General features: G+C 54.6%; 1 protein-coding gene across 1 annotated transcript in view; it reads right to left on the bottom strand.

Annotated features, from left to right (window-relative positions):
• LOC119099674 (trophinin) overlaps positions 1–14107 on the bottom strand; it is a 35057-nt gene that overhangs the window by 12860 nt on the left and 8090 nt on the right. The window contains exon 3 of the mRNA XM_037222737.1: positions 4098–4509. Within this exon, the coding sequence (XP_037078632.1) occupies positions 4098–4509 (412 nt within the window). The remainder of the gene's footprint in view (positions 1–4097; positions 4510–14107) is intronic.

Genomic DNA, 14107 nt, shown 5'->3' with positions numbered 1-14107 from the left:
GGTTCCGCGCCCTATGAAAAGGAAGCGTTTCTGTGTGACGGCGTTAATCTTTCACATGAGAAGTTCGGAACCCGTAAAATTTATGTGTGGACGAACCCAGGTTCAATAAATACCGGATTTAATTCTAATTTTGCATGCTATTAGACTGACATTAATTCAGACTGACACTTTTCTTTCATTGCTGCTTCGACCTGAAGATTGCCTGGCTAAGTTTCACAAAACTGTCACCCTCACCTTCACCCTTACCACTCGATTTGCAGTACGTGGGTTGACCAGCTGTTGCAAATCTGGTGACCTCAGATCGCCGTGATGACCTTAAGATGAGCGAGGGGTCATGGGACGTGATCGTAACAGAAAAATAGGACGGGAACGATTCAGTTGTGATGCCATGCCAAACATGGCTTTCAAACCTGTACGTGTTTGGGGCTTCGCTAGAGACAATTGCCTCCCACAGATATCCACTACCAAAGGAGGACAAGCCGTTGACTGGATGACACCGCCGGCGCCAGATGGAATAGAGTTTATGTATATATATATATATATATATATATATATATATATATATATATATATATACAAAGCATACAACAATAATCATAATAATGACACACGTTTTTTTCCAAGCGCCGATCAAACACATTTTATAAATGTTTACAAGAAAGGCAACGCTATGCGAACATCACATGTCATTATGCAGTTCAGGCAATCATGGATAATGATCGGGTGCAGAAGACTCACGATTAGCTACCCATTTACATTTGCACATGTCCTTTCATCTGGCAAGATGCCAGGAGTGAGCTACATTCAGATACTCATTCGTTCCGCGCGTGTAATCTGCTCTGCGCAGAAACAGCTCGACCGTCAACAGTCAGCTGTTGCCCAATTTGAGCGGCCCATACGTCACTGTTTCCGGACCCATGCATAGCTGCTTCTGGACACGTGGCACTACCCAGCTGGTCATGCTGAGGACTCTACGGCAATACAAGAAACTGCCTCCGTGCGCCTTCTGGTTTTGTCGTCTGTACAGTCGTTGGTGTGCTTAGCTTAATGGGTGGCTTGACCGCGCCATGTCATATCCTCTTATCGTCTTGGTCTGGTAAATACGGCTGTTTTAAGCATCAAAAGCTGTTTCAACCAGTTACAATGACATGTTGTGCTGTGTTGAATCAGTGTCGCATCAGTCGGTGTTGCAAATGTAGTCTGTCGAAAGTTGATCCGCGTTTACCGTTCACCTCTGCTTAAATATAGTAAATAAGTTTGCGGGCGGCTGTGCGAACGCGCACATGGGTCCGACAGGCGACCGTTTTATAAAAGTAAGATGGATCCCTCTTTTAAACAAATGTTCGAAGCCGAAGCGGGTCGCTTCCATATGTGGCGTGGTCGTCAGCGATTTGGGGGCGCGGACGCCTTGTTGGGCGGCGTACCGGGTGGAGTCGCGATTTGATGGAAATCACTAATACGGAGTGCATACCAGACGGAGAGACGGAAATATCGCCAGACAACAATCCATCTTCCCGGGCACATAATGAACCACCTTGAGCCGAGGTCGGCCACCCAAGGTGAAGAGTGGGTTGTGAAGTCAGACGGAAAAGGCCCAAAGTCGCGGCTGAGGGTGATTTATTGTCAGTGGCGCGACAGCGACAACATAAACATATGGCTTCGCTTTCAAGACATCTGTTCAGAGATTGTTGTCGAACGAATACGCCAATGGATCGGAATAATCAGCTTGTACGCAAGTATCGTCAGGATCGCAGTCACAGTAGCTAGATATTTTTCCACCGATGCAACAGCCTCTAAGGAACAGAGTCACTGATGAATAACTAGTTACTTTGTGCTTCGTTTTGAAAGTACATTTGACAAACGTGTTGATCGGCTTTCAAAATCTGCTGCTGCCTCTCCGACACCGACACCGCGCTGGCTTATCTTGACCGCGAGCACCAGCGACGCGACCGCAGTGTCGTGACGTCAGAAGCGTCAGGTGGCGCAGGTGCAGTGCCCGGGGGCACGCCGCTGTGTGGCCAACCCGATCACGGCCGGCTTGGCAGGGGCCACGCCGCTCAGGCGCTACACTCCACAGGACGCTCCATGTTGGCGACGCCGGCCGCTGGGGGACAGCCGTCCGGGAACCAGGCCGCGGCTCGCGCCGGACGAGCCGTGCCGGGCGGACGGAAGCCGTACAGGCGCGCGCGAGGCTCAGCCACGGTCGGTCGCCCAGGCGGTACGGTGCTTGACAAATTAGCGAAGGCGCCAGTGTGGGATCTGCAGACTGCGCCTGCGTGCCGGTGGAGAGATCCCATCTATCCACGCCCCCGGGCCTTGAGGTGACAACAGCGGACGTGGTCCGGTCCGCACTTTTTCCTTCACCCGGCCCACTCACGATGGCAGTGTAAGCGACATCACACAAAGTTTGACGTCACAATGACGACTGCTGCAGTAAAATGAATGGGCTTTGGGCTGGTAAGGAACGTTATGGGATGAGCAGATGAATGATACAATACCCCTGTAAACTGATATGGTTGCAGTAAGGTGCGCCATGCGCAAATAGCAATAGCAATTGAATTTGGCAATTGGCAGAAATGGCAATTTGCAATTGCAGGGTCAAATGATTTCGTGATATTGGTTGAGGCTTATCGAAAGCATATCCGTTTCTATCGATTATTCTATTCCAAATTCTACTACCCTCTTCTATTCTAAATTATATTATCCTATTCTGTTCCTTACTCTGTCATCCTATTCTATACTGTATCTTGCCATTCTATTGTATATTGTATCTTTTTCTGTTATATATTCTACTATCTATCAAGTTCTGTCTTGTACTATCTTATACTGTTCTATATTTCAATTCTATCGACAGAGAGCAAAACCAGAAAGAATCAAAAATGTTTTCTGAATGACTCTGGAAACGCTGGCGCTGATCGGCCTCTTTGATTCCGTGGAGGCGGAACAAGCCTTTGATGGCAAAATTCTGCGCAGCCTTCTGACCTGAAGAAATTTCATTCGAGGTTATCTGTTGTGGGTATAATGATCGCTATGTTTCGTCCCACTGGTCTTGGTTCGTCGGCCGCGGTTTATGCTCCCGTTTTCCCTGGGGTTCCACGGGGTCTGAAATGCGGAAACAATGCGCTATAGCCCAATGTTGCCGTTTCAATACGCTTTTTAAGCTGCTCGAAAGCGGCAGGAAGGCTAACATGTATAGGCTTATCCTGGGGGCTGGCTTGCTTCCAAGAACGCATTAAAGCATGCAATATTGATCACTCCAATAGAAAATTACCCTGTCCATATTTCAGATGCAGATCGTTCGCGTCCAGAAGCTTCCGCCGTGGACGTTATGAAAATCGATGGGCTGCACCACAGAGCGGTGAATTAACGGACGTTTGATATTCAGTCCTCTTCCAGGTACATCTCGACATTATCATAAATTAATTTGGCTGATATGTGGGCTTCCGATGGCTTACGCTGATTTAATGGGACACACCCATCCAGGCATTAAATGCGTCTGACCCAAAACGTATTCAAGTCCAGCATGTCCCTGGATTCACAAATTTTCATGGCCATGAAATTTTTAGGCTGCCGGCTTGGACCGACATACCAGTCTTTAGCCCCCCTCCCCCCCCCCCCCCATTCAATAACCGTTTCTTATCACAGCCGCTTTCATTTCATCCGTAGATCCATTAAAAAAAATAATCTGGCGTTATATCTTTTTTCTAAATCTGTCAGGTCAGTCTTTTCTAAAACATATTTGAAGTAAATAAGCTGCGAAAGAGTTCCTGACACTGTACTGAGCCTTACTATACTGGGCCTTCCCATGAGCTGATTTCCATGTCGTCCCGCCCGAGCAATGGGTTCAGTTTTTCCCGCAACTTTGATCCGGATCATTAGGCTCGCTGTGTTGTAATGAACAAGTTACTCAGTGAACTGGTTTCGCCGTCCGATAGCTGACGCCGATTGACGAAATATAACGGTTCCGAACGGTGGGAAAGCGAAGCAAGCCCAACCAACAAGGGCTATTCGTTATCATCAACGAATGCCCCTTGGCAACGACTCAAAATTAACGAACCATGCGGACCAATGAGGGGTTTGGCGGACGATAAATGTGCCGGCGTCATCGCCAGACGGGAGCGCAGACCGCCATCGTCGGCAGACGAGGAGCTGAGGCCGCCGTCGTCGGCAGACGAGGAGCTGAGGCCGCCGTCGTCAGCAGACGAGGAGCTGAGGCCGCCGTCGTTAGCAAACGGGGAGCGCAGACCGCCATCGTCCACAGATGAGAAGCTGAGGCCGCCGTCGTCAGCACACGGGGAGCGCAGACCACCATCGTCAGCAGACGAGGAGCTGAGGCCGCCGTCGTCAGCAGACGAGGAGCTGAGGCCGCCGTCGTCAGCAGACGAGGAGCTGATGCCGCCGTCGTCAGCAGACGAGGAGCTGAGGCCGCCGTCGTCAGCAGATGGGGAGCGCAGACCGCCATCGTCCGCAGACGAGGAGCTGAGGGCGCCGTCGTCAGCAGATGAGGAGCTGAGGCCGCCGTCGTCACCAGAGGACGAATGCGGGCCGTCATCGCAACTAGACGAGGATTGCAGCAGAACAACATCGCAAACAGACGTGGAATGTAGACAGCCATCGCAATCAGACGAGAAATGCAGACTGCCAGCGCAATCAGACGAGGGAAGCAAACCTCCGTTGGCACCAGACAAGAAATACAGACCGCCATCGTCATCGAGGAATGCAGCCGGCACCAGACGAGGAATGCAGACCGCTGTTGCCATGAGACGAGGAATGCAGACCGCTGTTCCCATGAGACGAGGAATGCAGACCGCCGTCGGCACCAGACGTGGATGCAGACCGCCGTCAGCACCAGACGTGGACGCAGGCCGCCGTCGGCACCAGACGTGGATGCAGACCGCCGAGGCCCGCGCCAGTGAACATTCCGTGCAGGCGAGGAATGCAGGCCGGCAGCGTCCCAGTGTGAGAGATGCCGACGTTCGCCGAGTGTCCGGGGCCGGCAACTGCAGACTCCGGGACCGGCAACCGCAGACGGCGAGGCTGGGACTTGTGGCCGCCGGGGCAGGCCAGTGGCGCCAGGGCAGACCAGTAACCGCCAGGGCAGACTAGTGGCCGCCGGGGCAGACTAATCAGTGGCCGCTGGAGCAGGCCAGTGAGGCGCCGGAGCAGACCAACGACCGCCGGGGGCAGAATCAGATCAAGGACCGCTGGGGAAGACCAGTTGCCACCGGGGCAGGCCAGTAACCGCCAGGGCAGACCAGTAACCGCCAGGGCAGACCAGTGGCCGCCGGGGCAGACCAACGGCCGCCGGGGCAGACCAGTGGCCGCCGGGGCAGACCAGTGACCGCCGGGGCAGACCAACGGCCGCCGGGCAGGCCATTGACCGCCAGCCGGAGCTGGGATGCCGCCGAGCCTCACGGCCCAGTCCGAGCAGGTGGTGGCCCATCAGCCACTCGCACGGGAGGTGAAGGGTGTCCAGAGGCACTGCCTGCGGCCGCTGTTGGGTTACGGTGGGATCAAGCGGCCGTAAAGCGCGAGTTATTCTAATCAAGATTATTAGTCGGGCCACGCCGGGGAGTCAGGTGCAGAGCGCGGGCAGGCCGCATTTTTTTATAACGGCCTCATGGACCCATCTCGAGCCACAAGCAGGACAGGCCGGCACCGAGTGGGTTCCCTGTTGAATCTTGGGTTGTTGGAGATCTGTACGGGAATGGCAAATTAACTTATAGCTTTTCATTCTCGTGGCTACATGGAAACGTGCCCACTGCATGACTCTGGCCCCGTTCGTGGCCGACGCTGTGGGCTTGGCACTCCACAACCACACGCATCTTTGAGCCTCATGAGAACACGTCACGGGACGATCATGTACTTGATGAAGAGCATTTGGCACTTAGAGCATTTAGCCAATGAACATCGAGCCTGGTGCCATGAATATACATATCTGCTTTGATGACGTCATGAATACATGGCAATGGTGGCCTATGTTCAAGCTACGGCAACAACCTTTCTGTAAATCACCGCTGGCGAGTTGTTTTTCTATCTCAGAGAACACAGCAAAGTGCCCGCAGGGCAGCCAGCACAGCTGCCACCGCACCAGCGTACCGGACGCCGCCGCTCTGGCTGCCAGCACAGCTGCCACCGCACCAGCGTACCGGACACCGCCGCTCCGGCTGCCAGCACAGCTGCCACCGCACCAGCGTACCGGACACCGCCGCTCCGGCTGCCAGCACAGCTGCCACCGCACCAGCGTACCGGACGCCGCCGCTCTGGCTGCCAGCACAGCTGCCACCGCACCAGCGTACCGGACGCCGCCGCTCTGGCTGCCAGCACAGCTGCCACCGCACCAGCGTACCAGACGCCGCCGCTCCGGCTGCCAGCACAGCTGCCACCGCACCAGCGTACCAGACGCCGCCGCTCTGGCTGCCAGCACAGCTGCCACCGCATCAGCGTACCAGACGCCGCCGCTCTGGCTGCCAGCACAGCTGCTACCGCACCAGCGTACCGGACGCCGCCGTCCCGGCTGCCGCCCGGACGCCGCCGCCCCGGCTGCCGGCACAGCTGCCACCGCACCAGCGTACCGAACGCCGCCGCTCCAGCAGCCAGCACAGCTGCCACCGCACCAGCGTACCGGACGCCGCCGCTCCGGCAGCCAGCACAGCTGCCGCCCGGGCGCCGGCGCGCCGGCTGTCGGCGCCGCTGCCGGAGGCAGTCCCGCCCTCGAGGTCAGGTCAGGCGCCGGCGTGCCGGCTGTCGGCGCCGCTGCCGGGGCAGTCGTCCCGCCTCAGGTCAGGTCCGGCGCCGGCGCGCCGGCTGTCGGCGCCGCTGCCAGCAGGCGTCCCGCCCTCGAGGTCAGGTCAGGCGCCGGCACGCCGGCTGCCGGTGCCGCTGCCGGGGCAGGCGTCGTGTCCTCGATGTCAGGTCAGGCGCCGGCGCGCCGGCTGTCGTTGCCGCTGCCGGGGCAGGCGTCCCGCCCTCGAGGTCAGGTCAGGCGCCGGCGCGGTTACGACACGCCGCCACCGGAGCCGGCCGGCCCGGCGGACCGCCGCCGCCGCGCTGGATCCAGTTTCGCCGCGAGTCCGTACCCGCAGGGCCATACGTTAAGCGCCGCGACGCTAGATCTTGGTAGCTGTCATGTCTTCGCGCATAAGGAAGCCCATGAATCTTGGTTGCCAGCGCTTGAGTTTTGGAGATAAATAACCAAAACGTGAGTGGTCAGGTCTCGATGTCTGGTCAGCGCGATGTCGTTCGAGTCAGCGGACTGGCTCAACATGCTTCCACTGGAGGCTGAAGGGCGGAGTGTGAAAGCGTCCTGTTGGAGGCCAATAAGCAGTCCATAGCTGGATATCGGCAGATGTTGCCTGTCTATCAACGATGCATATATCAAAAGACTGCGAGGTACTGAAGTCAGCAGCATAGATGACAGTGCCTCAATCGAATCGATCATTTGCATATATGGAGCTGCGCTGTGACGGATGGTTTAGGACGATCTGATGTTGATGTGTAGGGAACAAATTTGGACACAGACATGTGGAAGATCTGTGCAAGATAGCTGGCACACCCTTGCCTGCGTGTGAGGTCTGGCAGCCAGGCCTCTCCGCTCTGAGCAGTCGGGGCCTCTCCTCCGTGCGGCTGATCACAAACAATGTGCATTTTTTCAGATTTCTGATTCCAACTTTGTGCATATCTCTCCGCAATCGATTCGGGCCGTCGATCAGCTCTTGGAGACGTTTCACGCTGGTGTGCTGGTTATGGTTAATGCCGTTAATATTTATTCGTTGAAAGGTTATGGGCTCTCTTTCCTTAAAGGTATGCGTTGATGTAATACAATGTTACTGTTGTGGTGGGTAACTGCGTTGAAACATTTCAAATTTATGTACGTTTAAGACGGAAGACGTAACCCATTATCATTTAGTGTGATGTCAAAAGCGATAAGATCCCTATTGTCAAGACGTAACAACGCTCAGTCAGATGAATAGGTTTGTTAAAAAGTGTGTTAAAACATATTTCCTGTAACGAATACGAACTAGTGATAAAAGCAGCTTTTTAACACCCGGAAATGCCGAACAATTGCAATACTGTCACTTGACAACTTTTCCTCAGCTTCATCGCCTACGCATCCCATAACTGTCAGTACCAACACATGAGACTCACGTTCCTTGCGAACCATGGAGATCAAAGAACTTTGCATAAGTAACTATCGCAGCGTTGCGGGCCGACGATTGGTGGAGGAGATCATTACCTCAGCGGTGCGCCACAGGGAGAGCCAGGCTGTGGAGCGCTTCACGGATGGCGCGATCCGCGGGGGTGGATGGACCCGATTGGACTGATCCACGGGTGGTGGGGGGGATCCGATTGGACCGGTCCACGGATTGTGGATGGATCCGGTTGGACTGATCCATGGCTGGTGGATGGATCCGATTGGACTGATCCACGGGTGGTGGATGGATCCGATTGGACTGACCCGCGGGTGGTGGATGAATCCGATTATACCAATCCGCGGGTAGTGGATTGATCCGGTTGGACCGACCTACGGGTGGTGGATGGATCCGATTGAACCGATCCGCGGATGGTGAATGGATTCGATTAGACCGATCCAAGGGTGCTGAGCGGATCCGGTTGGATCGATTATCGGGGGTGGACGGATCGGATTAGCGGGCTGGCCCCGACCAACAAAATGTGGGTAACACACGGATTAGGACCGGACGGGATTTCAGACTTTGTCAGGCCACATGGATTAAGCGGATTGAAAAGCCATTAAACCCCCAAAAAATGCTGACTGGATTTTCTACTCCCACTGATGTAACTACCACGAACCCTCTGGTAGGATTCTGAATCCTAACAATGCTTTTGTTTCAATAATGGGTTAATTTATTTTAGATTATTGATGAAAATGTCAATCAGTGGAGTGTCCAGTAAAAGGGGGCAACTAGTTTATGATGACAGCAGTTTGATTGGCAATTATCAAGTTATCACCTACGTACCATTTACATAGATGACTTGAAAACTGCCACCAACTGCCCAGCCAGCACCGCCGTCGGCAACTGTTCATCTAGAGCCGTCGCCGCCGCCAGCTGTTGGGCTGGAATCGCCGCCACTAGCTCCTCAACCAGCACCACCCCCACCAGCCGCTCGATCAGAGCCGTCACCGCCAGCTCCCCAAACAGTCTTCGCCGACACCAGCTCCTGAAGCTGGGCCGCCGAAGCCGCCGTCGTCAGCACCTCAGCCAAAGCCACCACCACTTTCAGCTCCACAAACAGAGCCGCCACCGTCAGCAGCTAGATCAGAGCAGCCGCCAACAGCCTCTCAACCAGAGCCGCCATCGCCAGCTCCTCAGCTGCTGAGCTAGCACGTGGGTCAGACAGGTGCGATGATGATGTAGCTTTGTGGCTCAACTCCTGCCCAAACGAGAAGTGGATTCGGCTTACGTTGCCGGGCTGTGATAGCATCCTTGCAACATCACGTGGTTGGTGCCACCGCTGCCAAATTACGCGGCCTTCATCACACCGCCGCCACGGTATTGAAATGATACACATAGTTCCTGGGCCATCACTTAATCGGTATGCCTACTATCACCAGTAAACTGAACAATGTTAACATGGCCGTTTTGGCCGAACAATACGAACGTGGGCGGATTCGTCCCGATGCTCAGTTGGTTAGAGCGCCTGCCTTCCGATTCACCCAACCGTGGTGGGTTGGGTTCGAGTCACTTTAGGACGCTCGCTATTTGCCCTTGACAGGTATGGCTTGCGACCGGTGGCAGCGCCCGCGCTAAAGATGAGATGACGTCAGAGGGCAAGATGGACCGAGCCGAGCATGGCAGCATGTTACACTCTCGACATTAAGTTCTGCCGTTGCCCAAAATTGCGCGATTGGATGGTAGGGGTCAGGGCTCATACAAAAAGCATTGCTTAACGTGACCTCTGATGCCAGAAATCCATCCATTCAAAGGGTTCGGATCAAGTCTCTAAAAATAGCTCTGTTGCAAATCTTCAGTGATGTTATATTCTTTACCGGTTACGTATTTCTGTGAACCATTCCAAAATACCACGGGTTTTTTCGTTTCATCGTCTCGAGCATCAAACAACGCGGTGGGACTTTGAGGAACTTTGTCTCTCCCCTGGATCTTCTCCTGTTCATTTTCTTTAAGCGCCCCCTGAAATCCGAATTTTGTTTTGGTTTTCTCATCCACACTGGCCGTGAAAGAAGACAGAAGTACTTGTGATGCCTTTTTGGCGCAAATCTCAGCGGCATGCACAGGCCTTTGTCAGCCTTTGTAAACCAATTTCTCTTATCGATTCGGCGGACGGTAAGCCACAACACAATCGGAGGGATTTTCATCATCGTTCCAGCTGTTTCCCTTAGATGATACTTTGGTAGCTGAGCAGTTGGCGGTGTCGGCGTGTCTGGTTGATGCACTTCGGCGGCTCTGGTCGAGCTGCTGGCAGTGGCAGCCCTGACTGACGAACTGACAGTGGCGACGGCTCTGGTCAATGACCCTGTGGCGGCAGCGGCTCTGTTTAAGGAGCTGGCGGCGGCGCTCTATTTGAGGAGCTGGCGGCGGCTGCTCTGTTTAGGGAGCTGGAGGCGGCCTTGGCTGAGAAGCTGCGGCGGCGGCTAAAGTCGAGCAGCTGGCAGCGGCGGTGCTGGTCGAGGTTGTGCGCGGTCGCGTTGTTAAGGATGTCTCCGCATCTCTTTTCTGATGCTTCATAATTTTGTGATTATGACTGTGACTGACACACACATATACCTGCACACAATACACCCCCAAACACACGCCCCTCATTTACATTTACTGCGAATGTCCAGCAGGGGCTTTGTACACCCCCACAACGGCTGTTTCAAATCAAGGATAATTGAAACACTCGCGGATAAATGTATCTTTGAATGGCAAGTGGGTGGTGCAGTCTATGAATTAACATAGAATGTGAATAGCACGTATAAATAATATGTTTTACGAGCGAGGCCGCGGTCCGAGCACTCATTGTAATCTACTGTATCTTGCCGGTAATTGCGTAGCTTCGATGGAGCAGACCTGATTGGCCAGCAACGCTTTTGTTGGACTTATTTGCAAGAACTGATCATGCCGATATGAAAGGTCAGCAACGAGCAGGACAGTCCTTTTAAGTTACGTTGCAATATTCTCAGGCGATAAAACACAGACCAATTCATTTGGCGGTACATTTCTGCAATGTGGTAATACCACCAGTATTTCACCTCTAAATGCATCGACATGGAAAAGGCAAGACTTAAAGTTTTTTAAAGTAAAGAGCGCGCGTCGCAAGCAGGTCCGTCTCTCTGTGACCAGGACTCGCAGCGACTACGAACTTCAAAGTACTGACGGAGAAGAGAGCAGACAATGGCACCGGTAAATGTCTAGATCAACGTGTAGAGCACGAGGTATCTGGTGCTGAGAGATGTGGGAACCTTGATGATATAATTTCTTTCGATAAATGCTTTCCAATGTTATTCTCGGTGCGGCCGATCGATGCCTACCGTTTAATCGTCTGTAATTCCCGTAGCCCTTACCGTAATAGATGGGTGTGGTGCTTGGATATGGGAGCTTGAATGACTGATTATTTTGGAGTCATGTTATCGACGTTTGCATAATCTGTATTACCTGCTACGATGAGCAGAGTTGCAAGCATTGGATGTTTATACAATATTTGCCATGTCATATTTATATGTACCACATTTGTGATGTCATATTCATGTACACCATATGCGAAGTATGTTGTCATATTTGACGTCATATTTAAATAGCGTATGGTTTTGTCGTGATTTAAGTCTCCCATTTAAATAATCACCACAAATGCCGCACATTCAGTGGGTGCTATTTGATAAGATTTTAAGGACATAATAAAAAATGATGTATCCACTGTATGTGCATGAGCTGTTTGTTGGCACGGAACTCGGCCAGTTATAAGTTCATCATAATGGGTGATTATGCTATACCGGTCAGTGAATGGAGGTCAAAAATATATCCCTGACCTCACTGCCCTCATCCCGCTGCAAATTTCGTTCTGATCGCGGTTTTTTACAACCATTTGCAAACTCGGTCACTCCCATCGCGCCCAAACATTGGCAAAACGCTGGGTAGGAATTATATCCTGCACCAGCCAGTCAACAATATTATACTGTACCACGACTGCTGAATTTCACATTTCACTGCTACATTTCGCAAATAATAGTCCATGTGATTCTTCCACACCATGACGGCATCATCGGACTTCGTCTTGCCCCTCGCAGGTGGCAGCAGCCCCACTCCGCCGCTGAGCAGCCCGAGTCACGGGGAGCGAGTGGGCCGCCGCTGCCATCGGCGCTGCCGACTGGCGGCACCGGACGCATTGTGTCGTGCAAACAATATCCCATTACAGCGGCGCAGACGCGGCGCGGGTCGCGCGCCGGCAGTGCAGCGCGACGGAGCGTTTCATCACGGGGTGGGTGTCGGGCCTCGGCACCGGCGCAGAGAGAGTGAGACAGAGGGACGGGTGAGACGCAGGGACGGGTGAGACAGAGGGACGGGTGAGACGCAGGGACGGGTGAGACAGAGGGACGGGTGAGACGCGGGACGGGTGAGACAGAGGGACGGATGAGACGCGGGGGGCGGGTGAGACAGAGGGACGGGTGAGACGCAGGGACGGGTGAGACAGAGGGACGGATGAGACGCAAAGAGAGTGAGACAGAGGGACGGGTGAGACGCAGGGCCGGGTGAGATAGAGGGGCGGGTGAGACGCAGGAACGGGTGAGACAGAGGGATGGGTGAGACAGAGCGACGGGTGAGATGCAAGGACGGGTGAGACAGAGCGACGGGTGAGACGCAGGGACAGGTGAGACCCAGCGACGGGTGAGACGCAGGGACGGGTGAAACGCAGGGACGGGCGAGACACGGAGACACGAGATACAGGGGTGGGGTGAGGCACAGGGACCGGTGATACGCGGGGGTGGACGGGGCACAGGGTGGACTGAAACAGACAGGTGGACGAGACAAATGAGCCGCTGAGACACAGGCGCAGGAGACTCAGTGACGGAAAAACAGGAGGCTCGCCAGAAATAAGGTCGGGCGAGATGCGGAGCAACTGGGACACAGGGGCGGACAAAGCTGACACAAGACCAAAGCGGGGTACAGGCACAAGGATGGGTGGAAGCACCAAGTCTGGGGATGCGCAGGGGCATGTAAGACCACAGAGTGCGGTGAGGGCGAAGGGGGTAGAAAAAACACAGTCGCGTACAAGGCACAGGAGCAAATGAAGAAGACGCATGTGCGACCGGTTGATGGGTGAGACACAAGGGTGGTCGGGGCAGGAGGAGGGCGAGATTCTGGGCATGGACCGATGAGGACGTGCGTGTGTCCACGCGGGCGAGATGCCCTGACCTATGCTCACGCACTGTGTGCGCGTGTGAACTGGTCGGTCACAATACAAAACATGGCAATGTAGCGGTTTGTGGGCAAGTAAGCCGGTGGCAGCGGACACACGACACAGCAGGCCAGTGATCTTACCAGAAGACAGCAGACACATGACATCCCATGCCCACAAATGTCAGCTGTGGATTAAGGCCCCTGGTGCGTTACTTTTAGGTTACTCGGATAACTTAATAGAAGTCGGCCTCAGCGTACCACGTACAAGTCAGAGGCCTAACCGGTCGAATGTAGGTGGCAAGGCAGGGTCGGATAAGGCAAAGTAAGCGACGTGACCAAGTCGCCAAGGTAACGCCCCCGCCTGAGCCGTCGCTGCGCTCTCTGCGCCGTCTGCACGGCGGCAGGGCGGCGGCGAGGCCGGCCGCTGGTGCAGCTGTCGTCTCCCGTGCAGGCCCGGCCGGGGGTGGGCCGTAATGGGCTCTTAAACAGGTTTGGCCGCTGAGATGAGTGGCCGGCAGACGGTTCGACGTCCCGGGTGTGGCAGCTCGGGGCGGGCTATGTCGACCCGACACGAAGACGACCGAGCACTGCGTGGCAGCATGCAGAGGCTCCGGCAGTGGGTGCAGGCGCAAGGACGACCGAGCACTGGATGGCAGCATGCCGGGCTCCGGCACTGGGTGCAGGCGCAAGGACGACCGAACTGCGTGGCAGCAGCATGGGGGCTCCGGCACTGGGTGCAGGCGCAAGGACGA

This window comes from Pollicipes pollicipes, unplaced genomic scaffold, assembly GCF_011947565.3.
Source record: "Pollicipes pollicipes isolate AB1234 unplaced genomic scaffold, Ppol_2.1 Scaffold_4881;HRSCAF=5763_pilon_pilon_pilon, whole genome shotgun sequence".
Lineage (NCBI taxonomy): Eukaryota > Metazoa > Arthropoda > Thecostraca > Pollicipedomorpha > Pollicipedidae > Pollicipes > Pollicipes pollicipes.
Note: the sequence above shows the minus strand (reverse complement) of the source record. Positions and strands in the feature narration are given on the sequence as shown.